This window comes from Ictalurus furcatus, chromosome 6 (genome assembly GCF_023375685.1).
Source record: "Ictalurus furcatus strain D&B chromosome 6, Billie_1.0, whole genome shotgun sequence".
NCBI classification, from domain to species: Eukaryota; Metazoa; Chordata; class Actinopteri; order Siluriformes; family Ictaluridae; genus Ictalurus; species Ictalurus furcatus.
The window spans coordinates 18977356-18999705 of record NC_071260.1 but is presented as its reverse complement, the minus strand read 5'-3'; the positions used below and the strand labels follow the sequence as shown (position 1 = coordinate 18999705).

The following is a 22350-nucleotide window of genomic DNA, read 5'->3' as shown; positions in this document are numbered from 1 at the left end:
ACCCCTTTTTGCCCTAATTAGTGTGCTTTTGCTCTGGGAGGCTGCGGAGGCCTGGTGTAGCCCTGGGAAGGGAAGCATTAACATGGATGAGCAAACCTGGTAGGAGAACCTGGTATAAATACCTGTACACGCCATGCATGTGTCACACAGTTGGCCTGTACTGGCAGTGTAGGTGACCACAGAGACATCAGGACAGAGATAGACAGAGAGACATGAGCTGCCAGGCCTTCAGCAGTACTGACTCTTTCAGCGCTTTGAGTGGCGATTCAGCTGCTCTGCCTCTGCTTATGCACCATGCTGGAACTGCTGACTGCCTTCCCGTCACCAGCCACACCACCAACATTGTGCCTCCAGGTAACTGCACCTCCATTTAGCAGACTTGCCTCATTTATCTTAGACTGAAATAGAGGAATGTACAGTGATGAGAGTTCTGACATCTGTCAGCACAATCTACAGGCAATTACAAAACCACTGAGGTGACTTTGCCAGTTGATGCATTTCTGGTCTACTGTTGGCAATGCTGCTGACACTGTGATTTAATTCAGTCATTTAAGTGATAGCTTTTCTGCAAAGTAGCATTCACACAGCGGTTGTCCTCGCTGATTGACCAGTAATTTGTCTTGAAATACTCATAAGTAGTGAAGATGAAGAGGCTTGTTATAAATAGATCTCAGAGCAGACAGAGGTTCTGTATGGAGACAGCTGTCTGAGAGTGAGAGAGAGAGAGAGATAGAGACAGAGAAGTGATTAGGGCTTGGTATGTGAGGTCAGTGTTTTTCTATAGCACAGAGATTCTCCAGTATTACTGTTTACACATCTTTCAATCACTCTGTCTTGCACTTACATTGAAGTCATGACCTTTCCAGCAACACCACAAACTCTATTCTACTTTACTCATTCTCTTTGTCCCCTGCCCCCCGCCCCCCCAGTTACCAAAATGTAAATGTATTTCAGATTTAAGCTCAGACTTGATTTCAGAGAGTTGAAGCTATTGAACTATTGCTTAGTTGAGCTATTGCAGTTCTCTGGTGGTCCACTGGCTAAGGATCCCATACTCTCACCACCGCAGCCTGGGTTTGATTCCTGGGCAGGGAACCCCAGCCACAGGGGGTTGTACTCAGTGTCTTTCCCAAGCCGGGATAAAATGGGAGTGTTGCAACAGGAAGGGCATCTGGTGTAAAACCTGTGCCAAATCAAATATGCAGACCAATGATCCGCTGAAGCGACCCCTTACATAGTGCAGGAATAATGCTACACAGGGCCATAGCTAGGGATTTCCCAGAAAAATTATTCATGTGGACCCCACCACCCTCCACCCATATCATATAGTTTAAAAGTGTAATATCATATCACTTTCTAATTACTTATAGCAGAACATGGTAATGTTGTTGTAAACACTTTTATTTCAAAAGGTAAATGTGTATATAAATATTATATCAAATCAATGTCATTAAGCTGTTAATAACTTTTTATTTAAACATTGTTTAAAGTGCTTAATCAATTATTTAAAACAAACTAATAACATAATAACATTATTTATTACATTAATCAAATAAAACATAAAAAAAGTACCAGCAGTATAATAAAAAAGTCTTTCCAATCAGTCTGGTGTCTAATAGCTGAAGTAAACATTCAGAAATTGAAAAGAATGCAGTCAAATAAAACCACTTAAATTACTCATTGTCTTGATTTTTTTATTAGATTAATGTGCTACTGCATAATATATTATCTAAAAAAGCTAATAAATGTATCCATCCAAGAGAAATTAGTTATATTCTCATTTTCTTGACAGTATTGTTATCTTAAAACATATCACATCAGCAGCCGGCAGGTCTGTAATCCTTGTTAAACACATATCCATTTTTCTGTGTGTTATACAAAACAAATCTATTTACATAATAGCACAAAAAGACGGGGACTTTGACCGCGTAATCGTTCGGCCAGTGCGTGCCAGTACAGTACGGAGAAAATGGGACGATAATGGCAGGGGCCCGCGGGCGGGCAGCGAAATGATCAGGGCATGGCATCCCATCACATTGATTACAGTGCACTAACCTGTCTTGTTAAAGGTCTTGATAGACTGTGATCTAGCAGTTCTCTTGGCCTCCCTCTCCTCCTTTTCAGTACATTTCTGGTACCGAGATTCATGTTTTTTTATCACTTAGTCTCCAGTTCTTCCACTTTACTTCAACTTTACTTCTAACTTCAGCTATTCTCAGAACAGCCTCAACTGTGATTGGTGACTTTCACTAGCTGACTTACAATTTTTTTGGGTCCCTCTGCTGTTTGTCACTGACTGAGATGAAATAATTAATAAACATCAGAATAATTAATAACCATTTTTAGGGAGGGGAAAGGAAATATTTGGATAAACTTCTTTCACGAAATTTCACAAAATGTTTTTTGTGGTTTTCATTAAACTCCAGCTGAACTCAAGCTGAAGCTGTAATATATATACTATAATTAATCATATAGTTGAGGCCTATATAACATAACTACTGGATTTATTGGGCCCCCTGGGCAGTGGGGTCCCCTATAATTGTCACCACCTTTTACCCCACTAGCAACAGCTCTGACACTAGGAAGAATATTGAGAGAATATTGCTTCTTTTAAGTGTATTCATTCACTCAAGTGCTTTTCCATTTACCCACACTATCTAGTTTGGCTCCAATATTCCACAGTGAAAAGCCTAATATTTGCTTTTTTTTTGACAAGGCAACAGCTGTACAGTGATGTCTAATGAAAATGGGCTGTGTTGTGTTTCTGTATGTGTGTGTAACTTAGCATGTGGAGAATTTGTTTCAATTGATTTAAATAAGTAAAAATAACAAGCTCAGTTTGCACAGCTGCTGTTTTCACATAGCAATTACAGAACCAGACATATAGTTGCATTGACATGTTGATAGCTAAATTAGCATTTGTTTTTTGCATCAGTGACTTGCATGTGAGACAGCTTTGATTAAAAGTCCCTAAGAAGCTCACTGAACTGTAATGTTTTTCTCCCACTCATTGCTACACACAATAAATCCTAGCACTCAAGCACAATTGCTTTAACAGTATAATGCACCACTTATGTTATTTCACCCAGCACACAATTATTCACTTGCCTCAGTCTGAATTCACGTAGGCACCCCTGAACATTTTGAAGAGAACTGATTATCTAATAATGTATTGACAACTGCTGTCATGCTGGTATATCATTTGGTGTCTTGTCATGCACAGATAAAAAGAATAGATAGATCTCTTTATATAATTACAGTATGGATGGGAGGTTTAATTCAACAAAGTTTCATTTCAAAGTCTGCAGATGGGGTACAGAAAACTTCAGAGAAAACTCACTGAACAGAAGTGGGAATAAGTAAAGCAAGAATAAAGCAAGAATCTCTGCTGGAGCTCTTTGGTACTAAAGAAATTGTAGTTTTTCTCTGAAGTCTTTTCATTATAGGGCAACTGCTGATACAAAAGCATCAGTGATAAATAACAAATGTTAACAATGTGAAATATTGACTGTGAAACTCAAACACATAATATATATTATATGCATGGCCTTTTTTCTTTTCTTTTTTTTCTTTTTTTTTCTTTTTTATGGTTCTAAGGAATCAATGTGATGGCCTTATCTAAGTCCCAAGAATCCCTGGGGCACATCTGTCATTCTTCTTATAATTTTGTCTGTTGGATAGGGCTGATAAGATTACATGTGTGTCCTGTGCTCCTCTCCACAGTTCCCTCTGGCCTGCCCTTGGTCCAGTCGTCCAAGCGCTCTCACATGCATCTGTCCACTTCTGCCCTGAGCAACGCCTCAGCCGGCCTGCACTACTCCATGCCTCCATGTCACTATAGCAACCAGCAGACCACCTACGGCATGATGGCAGGTGTGTTGGGTCGCCTCGCTGTTCACCTTCGTCAGGGCACTCTTCAGAAGCCTTCATTCAAAGCATGATTCAGTGCTTTGAGTGATAGCAATCATTGCTATTCTTCAAGTGTGAGTGTGACTGTTTGATGATGACAGCATAGGTTTTCTGTCCCCAGCACAGGAAATGCTCTCAGCCAGCATCTCTCAAACACGCATCCTGCAGACTTGTAGCGTCCCACACAATATGGTCAATGGACCCAACTCACTTCAAGGTACAGTCTTCAGGACAGAACATATCATCATCAAGCCCTTTTTTCTGCTTTTGTTTGAGTTGTATAATATGGTGCTATCTGCTAAGGTCACTATAGATCAATATAAATCCAAAATACATCTTTGAGATGTACCAAATGAGAAATTCAGTATAATTGCAGTTTATTTAGATGGGACAAACTCTAGGATCATATGGATTGAGAAGTGTGAATAGGCTTCCCCCTAGTGTTTACAGGGATGATTAATATTATGGTAAATACATGAATAATATGACTGATATATACAATATAGTGCAGTCCTTCTGGAAGTGTTGTCTGAGGTTTGTGAAGTAGAGGGAGCAGTGGAAATTATAACCTTCCATTATCAAAGCTCTTATATTTATGGTTGACTTCTAATAGTCTGTAGCATATTTGACTGGCCCCTTGAATTTAGTGAGTTTAATCCCAACCTCACTAACTCAAAAACAACCAAGTAAGCTTACAAATAATAATAATAATAATAATAATAATAATAATAATAATAATAATAATAATGTTTGGTCAGAGAAATGTCCTGGAATAAAACGTTCTGTGGCTCCAATAAATAGCCATAATAGTATTGCAGATAGTCAAATATTCAGTCTTATATTGAGAGTTGGATTATGTTGTTAGAATAAATCTGGATTATTATATAGCTGTGGAATTTATTTTACAGTTTGTAGTCCCTGGCTACAAAGGTTTGAGAACCCCTGACTTAAGGAAGGCCATATTTCACACCAAAAGTCTTTGTCAAACCCCCAAAAGACATTAAAATTATACATGAAGCATTTTCTAGCATGCTATTTTTAATTGACATTTAAACCAGGATTTTTCTACTGTTAAAACTGTGAAATGTGAAGATGCAGGCTACAAATCTATCCACAAGGGGGAAGCACAGTCCTTTTTTTGTGCCAACTAGAATAAACATTTGTATTAGGTTTCAAGTGACTTTGGCTTCAATATGGTGTAATACACATGCGTATACACCTTTTCTTTACCGGTTGTTAATATACAAATACACCATTGTACCATTGCTAATGTCTCTGACTTCATCTAACCCTAAGGTGCCCTGGCTCCATGTCTGTATAAGTTCCCTGAGCACAGTCTGGCTGGAGGTTCGTGTACTCTGTCCCACAGTTTCTCTACACTGCCCCAGGCCCTATTCACAGATGAGCCCACCCTGGGAGACATCAAACAGGAGCTGAGGAGGAAGAGTCGAGCCCCAGAGGAACCACCAGACATGGACTCACCCCAGATTCGTGAGCTCGAGAAATTTGCCAATGACTTCAAACTACGCAGAATCAAACTTGGTTTGTCCCAGTCATTATGTTGTTTTTAACAGATGGTGGTAATAATATAGACTTCAGTTAGATCAAGTTATAATACAAAAGTGAATCTGTGCTTTCAGGTTTGTTTGCTTGTTTATTCTGCAGTTGTAGACCTAAAAATTCACATAGTCACAAAGTCATAACACATCTGGTATTTAGACACATACTTGTCACATGTAGTGGACTTTTCAAATGTAGGGCATGTGTTTTAATTTTTACACACAAATGATTTATTTTCACCTTAGTTTTTAAAATGTAGGATAATTCATCTGTTAGTATTCTCATGTGTGAGCTTACAGACAATTTATTTTCACGTGAATTTGATCACATATTCGCATGATGTCACATGTGTTTACTTGAATTCACAGTGTAAGTTCAGCACATAACATGGTGAAATGTACCGTCATATATTTTTCACATGTGGAAAAATATTATTCGCATAATAAACAGCATACAATTTGTGATTGCTAAAGTATTTAATTCTTATGCAACCAGAAAAATTTGCCGATTCAAACGAGGTGAACAAAATGACAAAGTTGACATTAATACAAGAAAATATTGCAGAAATAAATCTAATGTTGGATATGTTAAAAACCTCACAGGTTACACTCAGACTAATGTTGGAGAGGCTCTAGCAGCTGTACACGGCTCTGAGTTCAGTCAGACCACCATCTGCCGCTTTGAGAATCTACAGCTCAGTTTCAAAAATGCTTGCAAGCTGAAGTCCATACTTGCCAAATGGTTGGAGGAGGCTGAGCAGGCTGGTGGTGAGTGATCAACTAGAGCAGCTTACACTGAAACATGTAATATAATATATTACAGTATGCCACTATTGTATCCTAACTTCTTAAAAGTTTAGACTATACTGTGAGTATATAAAAGAGTGAAATATCCAGGCACGTATGGTCCCAACTATTATCAAAAAGCATTTGACAAAAATCAGGTATCATGCTCAGGTGTGTATCCACACTTCCTTTCTCTCCACAGCATTATTTAACGACAAAATGGGACTTCAAGAACGCAAACGGAAGCGAAGAACTACCATCAGGTACTATACAAGTGCAAGTGAATCTCTGAGATCTTGCATTATTTTAAAATACAGTTCACCAGAAATGTATTTTTAATTCACTTCCTCAGTCTAGGGGCAAAGGAAGCATTGGAGAGGAATTTTGTGGAGAAGAGTAAGCCATCCTCACAGGAGATTGTGCGCATGGCAGAAGGTCTCCATTTGGAGAAGGAGGTGGTGCGTGTTTGGTTCTGCAATCGCAGACAGAGGGAGAAAAGAGTCAAGACAAGTCTACATCACAGCTCTTTCATCACCAAAGACACTGTAGGTAGACATGATAGATGATGATGATGTGTTAAAAAGCTACTCTGCTCAGGCTTAGACCATTTACCTCTTAACTCTTCAGACAATCAAAGTAACTTTGTGTCATAGAGAATGGAGAAATATTGTCTTGTTCAGAGTATTACATATAGTGCATACTGACATTGTATCGGGGAGAAAAAAGTCCCTGTTTTGTGAACAGGAGTGAATGTAGTGCTCTGCCTGTACAGAAGTGACCCATTTAATGGAACATATGCAGAGGAAATGCTGTATATCATTAGCATACTGTTGGGTTGCCATAATATTTTCACATCACGTTGACTCATTGTGAGGTTTAATTTTTAATTATTTATTTCTTTTATTTGAATGAACAAATGATTCATCCAAGTTTGTGACGAAGCATTTCGATGTAGTAAGTTATTTAAATTAATATATTCAGGTCTGTCTTTTGCAGTAATTCAAATGTAATATATTGAATTGATCTACAAATAAGGCAGTAAAATACTGATTTCCTATTGATAAATCACTGTAACATAATAAAAAGTGAATGACAATGAAAACACATAAGATGACTTCATGGTGAGTGTAATGATCCTGTGAGTTTTTAAAGGCTCTCATTCTAATCACACTGGTCTTAATACCTTAAATAATTAAAAACCTTGTATAATTAACAAAGGGATCAATTAACAGCAGTAAAAACTAAGTGTAGTACTCAATTCACAACAGTCATACTAGCAGATAAAAAAGCATGTGCGCGCGCACACACACACACACACACACACACTCGTACTCGTGGGGGACGCATATGTCCCAAGTGTGGAGGCAGACATTAATTTACTTCTCCAGGTGTATAGAGCAGTAGCAATAGCTATTCTATCTCCCCACTGGTTTTACTGTGGAATATTTATTGTAATGTTCTACAATCCTGCGTGTATGAACACATTCAAAAGGACTTTCTCACCCATATTCATGAAATATCATGATCTATACCGTCATCAGCATCCTGTCACGGCTTGCAATAAACAAAACATTGCTTATTTGAGTTATAGAGTTGAATTTACACTTTAGAATGGTGCGTTGTTGCTGGGAAAATTTAAGTATACAGTATATACAGAATAATAAAAAAATATTTTTTAAATAAATTGCAGTGGTGGATTTTCTCCACAAATCTATTCATCTTAAAACTATTTATAAGCCATTATTTTAAACACTGTTAAATTATTTTGAAACTAATGAGTTCTACAGAAATTCAATTAAGCAAGGTCATGCTGCAAAAACTCATTAAGACCTTATGTAAAAATTATATTTCCTTGTCATTATGAACAATTAAGCATAATTTAACGCAATTAAGAATGGTCTAAAAGGACAACCTGGCACTTGTACATTTATGCATTGCAATTTCTTAAAAACAAACAAACAAATAAACAACACAAACTCCTATATTTTCTGATGCATTTGTAACTTGTAGAAAACAAAGAACACAGCACAAGGTGTTTTTCTTTTTTATTCATTACAAAACCAAATGAATCCATAAAATTTTATTCACCTACATTTAACATAAGTTATATTTAAAAAATAATAAAATAAACAAACAAAACATTATATTAAAACATACTGATAATCATAATGTTAAAAAGAACGGTAGAGAGATGTATTGCTTTTCCAACTGGCACTAAAACTACACCAGAGTTTAATGACTTTTGCATACTTGTACAATTCAGTAGACAAATGTAGGGACGTTTAAATGTAAATGTCCTTCAGCTAACGATGTATTCACTCATTAACATGAGAACTACAGCAGTAACACTGACGTCCTTCCTGGCAATTTTCACAGCTTCTTTCTCTTATCTATAAACACGGCTCTAATTTGACCATGACAGGGGAATTCTCAGGTCAGTAACAGGCCTTTAGCATAATTAACCTGCATATGTGGACTGTGATAATGAAAGTGTTCTTCAGCAAATACTAGACCACATAATTAACTGCAGCTGATGCTACAGTTTTGTGTTTCTTCAACACCTGTGTGTCTGCGTCTAATTAAAGACCTCTTAGTGGAGCTAATATTGAGCTAATTGCGTTATTGCTGACAGGATCACTTGTATGTCCTAGTGCAGTCATATCTAAATTACAGTAGGTATTATGTTAATTACGACTATGCATCAACCAGCCTTCCAAATTAATTCAGTAATGAAGACCATTTCATCATAATGGCATTCAACAAATCTTAATGCAAGATTTTTCAATGAACAAGACAAATGCTTGCCAAATCCTTACCAACTGCATGTCAAATCCACTCATTTCATTGTGAGAAAGCCTTAGCTTGAACTTACTTTCAATATTCATGGTCGAGAACCTACAGAGAAAAACTGGAAAATGAGCATCTCATATCTGCAAAAGTACAAAACAGCACAGGTATAAAGACTTATAGGTATAAAGACCAGAAAGTTAATATTATGTACACTAAAACCATAACACCATGCTTTTGGGAGTGCAAACCATACCCTCAGCTAAATGACATGAAGATGGATTGCAGAACTGTAAATGAGGGAGAACTCCTTGAACTCTAGGCTGACGTCTTGGGTGACACCAAGGCCCCCAACACGGGTAGGAGTTGTTGAATAGTAGGGAGTTAGGAGATGCTGAAACTCTGTCAGTAGTGCAGAAATGGGGATATGTGGTGATTTATAGGAAGTTAACTAGTAAGAAGATGGAGCTTTAGGTGTGGTCTTTCTCCCAAAGTTATGACCACACCTAAAGTTATGTCATAACTCCATTTTGTAGTGTATTAGGATTATGCAATGCTGCTAGATTGTTGGACTTAAAGCCTTAAATTTTAGGGCTGCAACTGATTTCGAGAAGGCTGGTCTTTTGGTATGTTGAAAGGCTAACAATAAGGTCCCATTCTGAGACCTTCACAAGTCCATTCCTTTACTCACCCCAACACCACTTGTGCTCTTTAGATATATACAGCAAATCCTACAAACTACATCATTATTACATTTTTACATAACTGATTTAGTAGCTAGCCCTTTGGCCCTCTGTATCTACAGTCAGTAAAGTCGTGTGTGTTTGTGTGCTTTAGTATAAGCCCTTTGCTTTGGCTCTGAGAGCACAGGTGTAGAGTGCAAAGAGTTTCAATTCATTCCCAGGGCCTTCAGCTGCCTCTCAATGTCCTCATCGGAAATGGTAGCGGTTTTGGCCTTTGATGCACTGGGGAGACTCTTTCCAGCTGAGGGGGCGCTCACCATCTGTGCAACACCATTCAGCAAAATCACATCAGCTTAACAACCAACAACCATACAGCTTCTTGTCTGTGTCAGTCCTTCAGATTAATGTCTGACATTAGCTAGACACTTCAAGACTAAATAATCACATTATTTTCGAAAGAACTAACAAAGAGAAAGCTGAAAGAAAGGAGGTAATATATAGATTACGTTTGAGCCCAAGGGAGCACATCATACATCTGTCTGAGTTGATGGAATTGGGTGAGCAACAAACCATAGGAAAAGTCAGAAGCCACAAATCTGCCTAAACTACCTAAAATCCATGTTTAACACCAAAAGATCCATATGAGACAGGTGAAAACTACTCAGAAATTTAGATAGAGAGTAAATGAGTCTCATACTTTTCCAGAAATTTCGATTCCAATTTCATCCAGCACCTGGTTCACAATGTCCTGAGATTCCTCTTCATCTCCTGACTCACTAAAGATTTCATCCAGTGTGTCATTGACTGAGGATTTTTAAAAAAAACATTATTAGTAATTTATAGTTCACTAAATACGAGTATGTCTTATTGGTATATAATTAAATCACTAATAAATAACTACAAACATAATTCAAAACAAAAAGCTAAAAATGTATATATTTATTTATGCATTCACATTAATTTGTTGTTGTGTTTCAGTATTTATTTGTCTGTTCTTTTATTCATTTGTATGCTTTTTTATTTATTTCTGCATTTCATTTATATGATAATTACGGAGTGGGTTTTTCACATTCAAGCACAGAAATCAGATGAGATGAGATGTTCTTAAAAAGATTCATGTGTGCTGCTGGTAGAAGATACATTTATGCCACAAAAACCATAATTTCAGGTCATTAAATTCATAAATGAATTAAATAATGAATTCTCACTCATATCTTCAGTCATCCCCATTTTCAGGTTTTCTTTCTGGAAGTCCTGCATCGTCTGCAAAGTCTTCTTTGGATCCATTTTTTTATTAACAGTCTGCATAGTCTGAAAGACATGCTATGAATCAGATTCAGAGAAAAATAGCATGGTATCATTTGATACACAGGGATAAAACATTATAATCACAGACAGGCTGCAGCATGGATGAATACATTTTGAATGTAGCTCGACATAAATCCTGTTGTAAGTACAGTACACATAAAACAAGTTGAGCTGAGAGCAGACTTTTTTAAAGTCCCTATGGGGATTCAGCAGAATGACACTGCAGACAAAACAGGAAAAGCCCTATGATTATAGAGAATTATTTACACAAATCATCTCTGTCATGTCCTCATTACAGACCCTGTCTTTGACAGCAGCTATTCCACAAAGCCTTCATTATGACACTACAAATCCCAGGCCACATCAACAGTCAGGGAAGTAAATATTAATAGCTTCCTTCCTGACACACAGAAAGATACAGTGTGTGCATACGCGCATGTGTGTGTGTGTGTGTGTGTGTAAAAGTGTGGCCTAGTTTAACTATTAACTAGAAGAGAAAAACATCTACTAAATTCAGTTAATATCACTTATTAATTAATATCACGATTATCAATACTATACTTATTTCAATACTGCAATTTCCCTTGTGAATACTGACTAAATCATTTGTGAAAAATTTTAACAGTAATTTACAACAATGTATAAAATTCCCTAGAGGTCTGACTTCAAATTTAATTTCAGATATTATATTAGACATCAAAATAAGATGCACTAGTCTTGCATGAGTCTAAGAATTTCATCTAAGAGTCCGATATCATTATTCGTAGCTCAGAGTATTGCCCTGCTTTGAGCTTTTTATTTATTTATTTATATATTTTTTAAGTACATGCTTAGGGCTCACACTAGTCATGCTATCCAAGGCATCCAGGGGGCAGTGTCTCACCACATTGTGGCCTGCAATCACACTTCTGAGACCCAACTACAAGCTTTTTTAATGCAGCAATTTAACAGACACTATTATAACTTGAATTACCACAGCTGTTGGCAACGACTTGCCTGCAGTAGGTTTAGGATATGCATGTTTTTTGTCTGTTACTAGCGCTGTATCAGGAATAGTTCATTTGCATGCCTGCTGCCTCGTCTCCTCCAGAGACTAGTGCTAATTACACTTGCTTATGAATCCTTTTATAGCTCAGTATCTGCTGTGTATGGGCTTCTGCAGCCTTCCTAAAGTTTTCCCACCAACAATGATCACATAAAGTTAACAGGATCATTCCTAAACTTAGGGAAGTCTAGTGGCACCAAAAATTAACAGCCTTACCTTGGCTGTGGTAGACATAGCTCCAGCCATTTTCATTTGAGAGTTCATGACCTTTGTTTGTGTGGACATAGAGGTCACTTTGGAGCTCACAGCATATGTTCGGTTCTTCTGCTTCCTCAGCTGGACTAGCTGCTTAGCCAGGATCTTGCAGGCATCTCTGTTTCCAGCTTTAGCCATTTTCTTTATTTCCATTTCCTGTTGAGGGCAAATAGATGTATAATGTAAATTAAATATAACTTCCTACCAAATATGACTACCTGAAATGCCTCTTTAAAGCAATACCAGCTATGGTTCCTATAACAAGAGTTATGCTTGATGGTAAACTGTGGAAGCTGATGCACCAAGCTGATGGCTGAGTTTAGCTTCTCAAGTAAGCATCTGTTAGTAAGTGAATAAAAGCAGCATATTAGGGCTCCAGGGACTTTAGACATTAGACAAATGCTCTACTGCAGAATGAAGGTATACACCAAGCTCTGCCCTGCAACACCACCACAGTCTCAGTTTACTGGAAAGCTGCACATTAGCAGCTTTAACTAGAATACACACATGTGTTCGTTAATAAATTAACAAAATTGCTCATAAAACATCTGCCTCCAAAAAGTGTAGGACAGATCGCCACCCAAGTGAAACGCACAGCAGTGCTGCTAATGTTGGGGTTTTTTTAAATAGCAATGAGAAAATTGAGAACTTGTTTCTATTCAGTTTTAAATATATGGTACATGCCATGTGTTCTATAAAAACAGTTGAATATAAAGTAATTTGAAAAACTCCAATATAATCATTTTAAAAGTTTATAATAACTTCATAAGAAATATAATATAAAGAGCAGTAAACAGTAGTAAACTAAACAACGTCAATATTTGTATTGTATTGACAACCCTTTACTTTTTTATTATTATTAGTCTCAGGTATACTTTGTGCAGTTTTATAAGTTAATTATCTGGGAAGTTTAACTGAGCATCTTGGAGCATCTGCCAAAGTTCTTGTGAAGTCTTTGACTGTCACACTTGCGTCATTTTTTTGTATGCAGCCTTCATTATGTTTGTTTGTCTGAAAAATGATCTGTTGTGTAATTTGTTGCTTTCTCTACTGACATACAAAAGATTTTGAGAAATATATAATGCCAAACATATATTTAAAAAAAAATAGAAGACTTTTGCACAGTACTGCAGATTTATGGATAGTCATTAAACCCTAGTCTTTCTTTCTTCACATTACTTGGTCTGAGGAATGTTCTGGTCATTATAATTGACCAACATAATTAGACAAAGGTTTTTCATTATTTTGGAGACTTAAACAAAACAAAACACTGCATACACACATTAGGTGTGTATTATGGAAGTGTTAATTATTAATAAATAATTCACTAATACCAAAGAGCAATTATACCATTCTTACCTACCATTTTTTTATACCGAGATGTTGTTTTGTAGTATAGGATATATAATTTTTGGCTACTGTTTGTCAAAAATTCAACATATACAGTCATGTGAAAAAATTGGAAATTTTTTGGAAAGCAAACATTTGATCATCTTTGAAACAGTGCCTATTAATAAAGTTGATATACTTGAACAAAACCACAAGGAAAATAGCTTTTTCAATCATTTATTCAATAGAACTATAAATAGATGTGATATTCTCCTGTGGAAAAAGTAAGTACACCCTTGGCCTCAGAAGCTAGTATTGCCCTTTTTGGCAGAAATAACTTCTTGTAGGTGTTTTGCATAATTGTTCACCAGTCTCTGACATTGGCTTGCTGGAATTTCTGACCACTCTGCCATGTGATATTCTTTCAGTTGCAAGATGTTTGAGGGTTTTCTTGCATGTACTGCCTGTTTCAAATCCCCCCACAACATTTCAATGGGATTGAAATCCGGGTTTTGACTAGGCCATTCCAGAACCCTCTATTTCTTCTTTTTGAGCCATTCTTTGGTGGATTTGCAAGTGCGCTTAGGATTATTATCCTGTTAAAAGGCCCACTTTCAGTTCCAATTCAACTTTTGGACAGATGGTCTCACATTATCTTCAAGCACTCTTTGATATGATGCAGAATTCATACTTGAATCAATGAATGCAAGCTGTCCATTACCTGTGGGAACAAAGCAACCCCAAACCATAACATTTCCTCCACTGTGCTTCACAGTTGGTATGAGGTGCTTCTCCTGAAAAGCTGTCTTTGGTCAGCGCCAAACATGTCTGCTGTTACTGTGGCCAAACAGCGCTCTCTTTGACTTGTCTGTCCTGAGCACATTATTCCAAAAGGCCGGGACTTTGCTTATATGCTCATTGGCAAACTGTAGTCTTGCTCTAATGTTCTTTTTAGACAGCAAAAGCTTATTCCTGGCACGCCTCCCATGCAGGTCAAATTTGTGCAATCTCTTTCTGATTGTAGATACATGCACTTTGACACCAACAGTTACAAGACTTACCAGCAGATCCTTTGATGAAATTTTGGGGTTCTTGGAGAATTCTTTTTGCATCAGACGGTCTGTTCTTGGGCTGAATTTGCTGGGACGGCCAGTCCTGGACAAATTGGCAGTGATTTGAAATCTGCACCATTTGTAAATTATTTTCCTTACAGTAGAATGATGTATTTCAAATAATGTGGAGATCTTTTTTAATCCCTTGCCAGACTCACAGGCATCCACAAGTTTTTTTCTGAAGGCCTTTAGAAAACCCTTTAAATCTTGGCATGTTGACACCACACACCTCAATAACAAAGAGAACACCAGACTCTAGATATAAATAAGACAGGTTCCACCTGCACTCACTAAGCAGGTTCTAATCACTGGCCCCCAATCTTGAACATCTGATTCTAATTTTATGGATTTTAAGGTGTCATAAATGTAGCGGTATACTTACTTTTTCCATGTGACTTTCAAAGTGATTGTTTTTTTTAATTACTAAAAAATGTCAATTGTATGTGTCCTTTAATAGAGTGTCACTTTTATTAATAGGCACTGTTTCAAAGAGGATCAAATGTTTGCTTGTCCAAATATGTTTAAAAAAAAATTATTAAATTAATTCCATGGCGTGTACTTATTTTTTTTTTTTTCACATGACTAGTGTTTCTGAAGTGCTGAAACTCACACTGGCTTTGTGTACACTGAAACAGGTGCTTGCCATCTCTCACTCTCTTTCACAAAATAACAGCCTGAATGCAGCATTGATAAACACATACAATGCATCTTCCTACTTCAGCATAAAAAAAATGTGCCCTTTGTATACATGACAGATGATTCATTAGTATGGTGTCACTCTTCCTGGTTGAAAAGGGGGAATTTTACTATAGAAACTTACTGTTTATGAGAATCTGATCTTGTCATGGTGATTATTAATGTTGTTTGGTGGAGTGAAATTGGAGCAGTGGAATGCAACTTATTAGGGATGTTTTATTGCTGTGTCAGCCACTAGGCCGTGCTTAGAGTCTAAGAGCTGAAGCAAAAGTGACAGACTGATGTCTAAAGCAGTACAGTCTCCTGTCTACAGTCTGACAGTAGATCCACTATCATAAGATATGGTAAACTAAGCTGCACTGCAAACTTTGCATCGAGCTGCCAAATGACAGTGTGCTATTATTTAATAGTTTGTTTGCCTTTGGAGAGACACAAAAAATGTGCTACACTTCTGCAAAAAAGCTCACTTTAGACATCTTTCTAAGTCTTCCAACGGAGAACTTTCTTAATTAGAATAAAAAGGATTTTAGGATATTAAAAGGATATTACATATCCATATAACTTCCTGGGAGTCAATTATATTCAGATTTCTATGTTTACTAAAAAGCCAGATCAGTTCCTTAATTTAATGATTAAAATATGGTAAAATTGAGGGGAAATACATTATTCAGAGGTTATAATGCAGACTAGCACTCTCTTTTTCCTCAGCCCTCAGGTGTTTTAGCAAGAACATTCCTCCTATTAGTGCCATTTAGACTATCTAATTTACTTGTTTCAGCAATAAATCACAAGCATAACAGACAACACTTTACTGAAATTACTGCAAGTGCTCTGTACAGTTCAAGTGAAAACATGAATTTAGGAAATAATTTTTGCACGCATACATGCCATTTTTCTTTTCCACTTACCATTTGCTTCTCTTGTTTCTCCAAAGCAGCACGGTCTCTGGTGATTTGTCTCTGTGTGCCTCTCAGCTCTTTAGTCTGCTCTTTGATGATATCTGTGGCAGAAGAGGATGAGGAGGAACATACAATAAATCTCCCTTGAAAATCCAGTTATAGTTCATTGAGCCGAAACTTTGATCCTTTGCATGTGTGGACCACTATGTAGGCTACTAAGGCAATTCCAACCACAGTGCAATACTGACAGCAGATTCGTGCTCAGAAAGCATTGTACGAAATCTGATTTTAAGTTGTTCAAAAAGGAGCACGGCAAAGGTGTGACTTTGTGCCAACAAAATGTATGGAATTAATGTGGTTTATGGAATCAAACTGCACCTCTTAAAGATGCAGTTCTTTGATTCTCCATTCATTCATCAGATTAAAATACATCTTATTGTGGGCCATACCACAAGAACACACTGAAATTAATTCAGTATTTTCCTTGTTTACAGTATTTTCCTTGTTTATTTTCCTTGTTTACATTTTGCCTACAGAGAAATGGGGATTGGAACTAGACATGAAGATTGGCCCTCTACTACATGCTCAAAAGATTGTTGTACACAACTGTTCAATGATTCAACCTGATATAAAATGAGTTAATTAGTTGTGATCACATGGGAAAGCAGCGTTATTACTTTCTAGCTTCAGTCCCATTGAGGCATGGTCTTTCTGTTATTGGATCTACATTTTTATAGAGACTTCAGACCATGACACCCCAGCTGTGGTTCAGATTTCCTTTTTTTTATTGAGTACCAACTTTCTTATCAGAGACTATCGGCTGTTTCAAACAATCACAGTGCAATTTTCAAAAGGTGAACTTTGTCTTTACTTGGCTAAATAAACATACATGATTCAACGCATGGCAAAAGATACAAGAATTCCAAAGTCTTCTGGAGCATGTAACATTGGGTCTGTTTTATTCAATTGGAGTTAAAGCCATATAAATCAGCATACGCTTTTCTTTAACACTATAATAGGGCACCTCCAAAATCAGGGTATTCTCCCAAAAGAAATTTCAAAATTTTATCCTAAAAATTTTACCACTAAAACACATCTTTAACTGGAAGATCTTCTCACTCCTAAAACACTGGGATTACTAATTTGAATGGTGGCCACAATTCATACTGGTGAGCCAAATTCACAGGGTTATTAGTGCAGAAACACTCCAGTATCACAGTCTCCGAAAGGAGAATCAAAATCATCTGTAGAACACCAAGTGTTTGATATATTTGATATTATTAAAATAAAATAAAATCTTGAAGTAAATTACCATATAGAATGACTGTAAACTAACTGCACTAACAACACTTGGGTACATAAAAAATCCTGCATAATTTGCTTTAAAAAGAAGCCCATTTAGCCCATAAGACAGCCGACATGAACAAAAAAGTGATTACTAAATCAGAATATTGCCTTGAGTAAAACATTCAAGCATTTATATGCGACAGGGGGAAAGGGAAACATGAACCAAAGCTGTGGTGAGTTTGTCTGGAGGCAAACCAGACATTTTTTATAGTGTAAAAGTTAACCTCCATCCACCATTTAACAGACATCCACGCTCACACACTTCAGGTACCAGAAAAGGGAGCCCACTGCCCATAGGGATATTACAGTCCAACACATACACTTCTCATGAATGACAATGATATTATGATACAAGTTCCTCTACTAAGCAGATAAAACAAAAAATGCAGGAAATGAAAAGAAAAGAAAAATTAGACGCATCAAACAAACAAATATATAATAATAACAATTAATAATAATAATAACAAACTACAGAATAAATAAATAAATAAACAACAATAATAATAATATTAATATTAATAACAATACCCAAATTAATGTGAAAACCTTTTTTTTAAGAAAAAAGGTTTAAAAAATATTTAAAAAATTAAAAATCAAACAAATCCAATAAAAAAAAACAATTAAAATATTCTTATTTTAAATGGATAAATAAAATTACACAATAACTTTTACAAATGTTTCTTACCAATTTGTCACTCAAAACTGGCAAAGTAACTGTTAATGACTAATACGCTACGTAAAAGGTGACGTATATCGAAACGTATTAGAGGGTGGGATGTCGTCCACGCAAGTCGAGAAGACAAACCAACTGTGCCATCTCAAAGTAAGGTAGAGGACAGTTTGGCACGCTGGCGCTGCACTAACACTGTGTTAATACTGTGTTAAAATGGCACTAATGCCAATTAAAACTAGGACTTGAACCTGAGAAATACATCATGGAACAGCAATGACAGAGGAATACATCTGACATGCAAGTATGAATAATTATTTCTTGTGTTTATGTATTTTAATTCATGCATATTTTTACTTACAACAGTGATCTGTTAAACCTGTCGAAAGTCTACGCACAAATTATTCTATTAAACGGTTTTTATTACATGAAATATTGTGAAGTGTAGATAGGGCTTCATATCTGCTATGGTTTAGCTCACATACCACAAATGTTAAGGAAATGTACAATAAATGGCAAAACCGTAAAGCATGGAAGATTTGATTTTATAGTATATATATCTCACATTATACACACACGCTTTTGGACACACTTTAATAACAGGAATCAATTATTAATGATTGGATGAAAGCTATTTGAATGGGAGCCAGAAGAAGGTTTCTATCACACATTTTTGGCAAATAGATATCTGCACTATAAAGAAAATTATACATATAAATACAGTCAACTTCAGTGGTCTAGTGCCATACATTGATATGAAGTTGATTTAACATACTGGAAGGAAAAGAAAAGTATAGGCTATAAAAGCCTTGAATAATGTAGCCATGAAATAAGCACTTAGTCTGGCTCCATCAAGCATTAAGAGCAGGATCCCTCCAACTAAATTGTTTTTTGATGTACCTCATTAAACGAAGTCAATATGTTAAATGGCTTGTTAATACAGGTACCTTAAATTATAGTCAAATACTGTACACTTTACCTCAGTCAAGTGCAGCATGTTACATTATGTACACTATGTACATTATGTATGTATGGAGTGAGATGTTAGTGCTCAGGTGAGTTATTCAATTACAATATTTCTGTTATGGTTTAGCACAGATACAAGGAAATGTACAATAAATGGGGGGGGGGGGGGCTGCATGTATACACTTTTGGATACATTTGAATGACAGAAATTAATTATGAATTTTTTTTTGACAGCTATTTGAATGGGAGCCAGAATAGTTCACAGTAATACGGTGAAGAGTGTTTCTAGCAGACATTTCTGCAAAAAGAAATATATATGTGTGTGTAGATATCTGCAATATAAAAGAAAATAGACCATATGAATACAGCCAACTGCAGCAGTCTAATGCCATGAACTGAAAGGAAGCTGATATAACACCACTGTGAGGAAAAGAAAGGTATAGGCTATAAAAGCCATGAATAAAGCCATGAACTAAGCACTTATTCTGTCTCCAACAAGCATTAAGAGTAGGATCCCTCAGACTGAACCAGGTACCCTGAATTACACTCGAATATTGTAAGCTTTACCTCAGTCAACTGCAGTATGGTACATAGAGTACACAGACTGAGTGAGCCGTTACTGGTCAGGTGAGTTATTCAAATTCTGTACCACTGCTAAACGTACTAATTAACATTACTCAGAATATATTTCTAAAAAAGTTCTTAGTTTAAAAAAAAAAAATCATTATCAGTAATTATCATCATCATCATCATTATTATTATTATTATTAACATGGGTCTCCCGTTAAATAAATCACCCTTAGGAACTAATTGAAGATAGACTGGACTAAGGGCTCTTTCCACACACATAAATTAGATTATAATTAAGTAAAATTATTCATTTATAAAAACACATTAAGTGTTTATAATTTGGGATGATGATGATGATAATGATTATTAGTAGTAGTAGTTTTATTATTATTGCTAACATGATTCTCCCCATATTGCTCCTTCAAACAGAGGGATCACAAAATTTTAATAATCTTCCTTAAAGCTGCTGGTGTTACCCAAGTTAGGAGAACCGGTAGAACATGAATTCCTTAACTAGCACGTGTGGCAGGTTTGAATGGAGAAACTGTGAAAGGCACCAAACAGATGCAAAAAAAAAGTATGAATTAATCAGCAACAGTTAAATAAATAAATACATTTTTAAAAACTAACTTACCGTCGACAGTCTTCTTCTTAAACAGAGACGCCATGACGACTCGATGGACGTTTAAAACTAACTAACCTATGACTAAGATGAAATTTAATGTGGGATCTCAGCCCCTCTGTGTGCCTAGTCAAAAGTCCTGATTTCCGTGTTTGTTATCTCTAAAGCGAGCTGACTTTCCCTACACATGACTGCACTGAGTCCGTGCGCCTCTGACGTCACCTCGAAGCTCACGCGCTCTTCCTACCACGCGATCTAGAGGGCGCTGTAGACCGTTGACTGAGGAGGAGGGACTCTCTAATACACAGCGTTGCCAGATTCGCGGTTTTACTGTTACGTGAAAATGCGGTTGTGGGTGAAAGTTAAAAGGAGTGGGGGTAATTTTAAAAGTACTTTGAATAGGCTATTTAACAACTTGGAACAAGCTGTAGGAAATTAAAAATAATTGTCATATAAAATTATACTGATTTGGGTGGTGAATGCTTGGTGACTTTATTTACTCGGTGCCTGTATTTGTTTGTTTGTTTGTTTGTTTGTTTGTAATTGTTGTAATTAATCATTCGGTATAGGTTGTAGAAATGTTGTAGCTAGATTACTGATTGTTGTGATTAATTATTCATAATAAAATAATTATTTATGATAATATAATGAATTATTACTTAATTGTTTATGACACCCAACAATTAGCCTATTTATTTAGAAAAAAAATATTGTTTTATAAATTTGTGTTGATGTGGGTTTTTATTATTATTATTATTATTATTATTATTATTATTATTTATTGCTATTTTAGCCGGTTGCTTCAAACGTCCGTGTTTGGACACTTAAGAATTATTTTGAGCTAGTTTAGTTTCAGCCTCCGATGTTCGGGTTTTGACTTTTTTTGAGCTCGACATTTAGTTTTGGTTAACCTGGCAACCCTGCTTTCATTACGTGGTCGCTCACTGAGCGTGTATAAAGCCTTGCAGCCCTTTAATGAAGGTTTTGGATGGACTGGTAGCATTTCTCCAGAAACGCACTGTTAGGCTATATACTTTCACCGAAATATATGTAGCCCCTCTTTATTTTTATTTCGCCTCTTTTATGAATGACCACTAAAATACCAAGCATATGAATACATGCATTTTCTCAAAAACAAGCAAAACAATAACATAATCTAATTACAGTTGTCTTCAGAGAAAATGTATTTGACCATTCTGCGATGTATATGTTGTGATCAGTTTGGCTATTCCCTCCAGCTGCACAACGTGATCAGTCACAGAGAGCTGAAAAAGGCAGGCTCAGTAAATGAGGGTTAGGGGATTAGTGGACCTGAACGAAATGCTGGAAGCCATAAAGATGAGAGAAAGAGGGAGACTGCACAGGGTGACTTTGAGGGACAGTGTATGTGTTGCCTCCAGCAGTTTACAGTCCCACTCTGTGAAAGATACTGGCCATCCTGGGGCAATATTCTTGTTAAGGTTATTAGGGGGATGTTTTCATACAATCAGCACGGCTGGCAACAGGGACTGGCACTAAATGTTCTCATAATGATAATAAGCTCACTGGTGATCAATCTTGCCCCCAAGCACTCAGACCAATTGTACAATCTAATAATGAGACAAAACCACAATTTCCTTTGCCACTGAAGGGTGTCTTCGAAGTATATTAAAAATCTAGATCACATATTGAAGTGAATGTATTTGGTGCATTTGGTGAATCCCACAGAGGCACTTCGGAAACAATGATCTCTGTTTCTCTGTTCATGGCATTGCCCAAGGCTAATAGACACACAGTGTTAATGAGCTAACTATGCAGCCAGACAGCT

The 22350-nt window shown here is 36.5% G+C and overlaps 2 protein-coding genes across 2 annotated transcripts; one reads left to right on the top strand and one right to left on the bottom strand.

The window, feature by feature from the left end:
* Positions 1-7220, top strand: pou1f1 (POU class 1 homeobox 1). The gene is made up of 7 exons (XM_053626918.1): positions 1-354; positions 3724-3873; positions 4031-4126; positions 5206-5451; positions 5988-6236; positions 6457-6517; positions 6607-7220. The coding sequence occupies exons 1-7, from the start codon at positions 213-215 to the stop codon at positions 6818-6820; spliced, it is 1158 nt and encodes a 385-aa protein (XP_053482893.1). The 5' UTR covers positions 1-212; the 3' UTR covers positions 6821-7220.
* A 1062-nt stretch (positions 7221-8282) lies between these two features.
* chmp2ba (charged multivesicular body protein 2Ba) lies at positions 8283-21115 on the bottom strand. Its single transcript, XM_053626916.1, has 6 exons — positions 20556-21115; positions 16378-16469; positions 12294-12488; positions 10933-11035; positions 10422-10528; positions 8283-10044 (listed from the first exon to the last, which is right to left on the bottom strand). Exons 1-6 carry the CDS (start codon positions 20587-20589, stop codon positions 9931-9933), a joined length of 645 nt encoding a protein of 214 aa, XP_053482891.1. The 5' UTR covers positions 20590-21115; the 3' UTR covers positions 8283-9930.
* Positions 21116-22350: the final 1235 nt, after the last annotated feature.

Coding starts and splice junctions, on each gene's coding strand:
- pou1f1 (XM_053626918.1), top strand. CDS start 213: ATGAGCTGCCAGGCCTTCAGCAGTACTGACTCTTTCAGCGCTTTGAGT. Junction 5,452..5,987: donor ACTACGCAGAATCAAACTTG/GTTTGTCCCAGT, acceptor GATTCAAACGAG/GTGAACAAAATGACAAAGTT. Junction 6,237..6,456: donor GGAGGCTGAGCAGGCTGGTG/GTGAGTGATCAA, acceptor TTCTCTCCACAG/CATTATTTAACGACAAAATG.
- chmp2ba (XM_053626916.1), bottom strand. CDS start 20,589: ATGGCGTCTCTGTTTAAGAAGAAGACTGTCGACG. Junction 16,470..20,555: donor TAAGAAGAAGACTGTCGACG/GTAAGTTAGTTT, acceptor CTTCTGCCACAG/ATATCATCAAAGAGCAGACT. Junction 11,036..12,293: donor CTATGTCTACCACAGCCAAG/GTAAGGCTGTTA, acceptor CATGTCTTTCAG/ACTATGCAGACTGTTAATAA.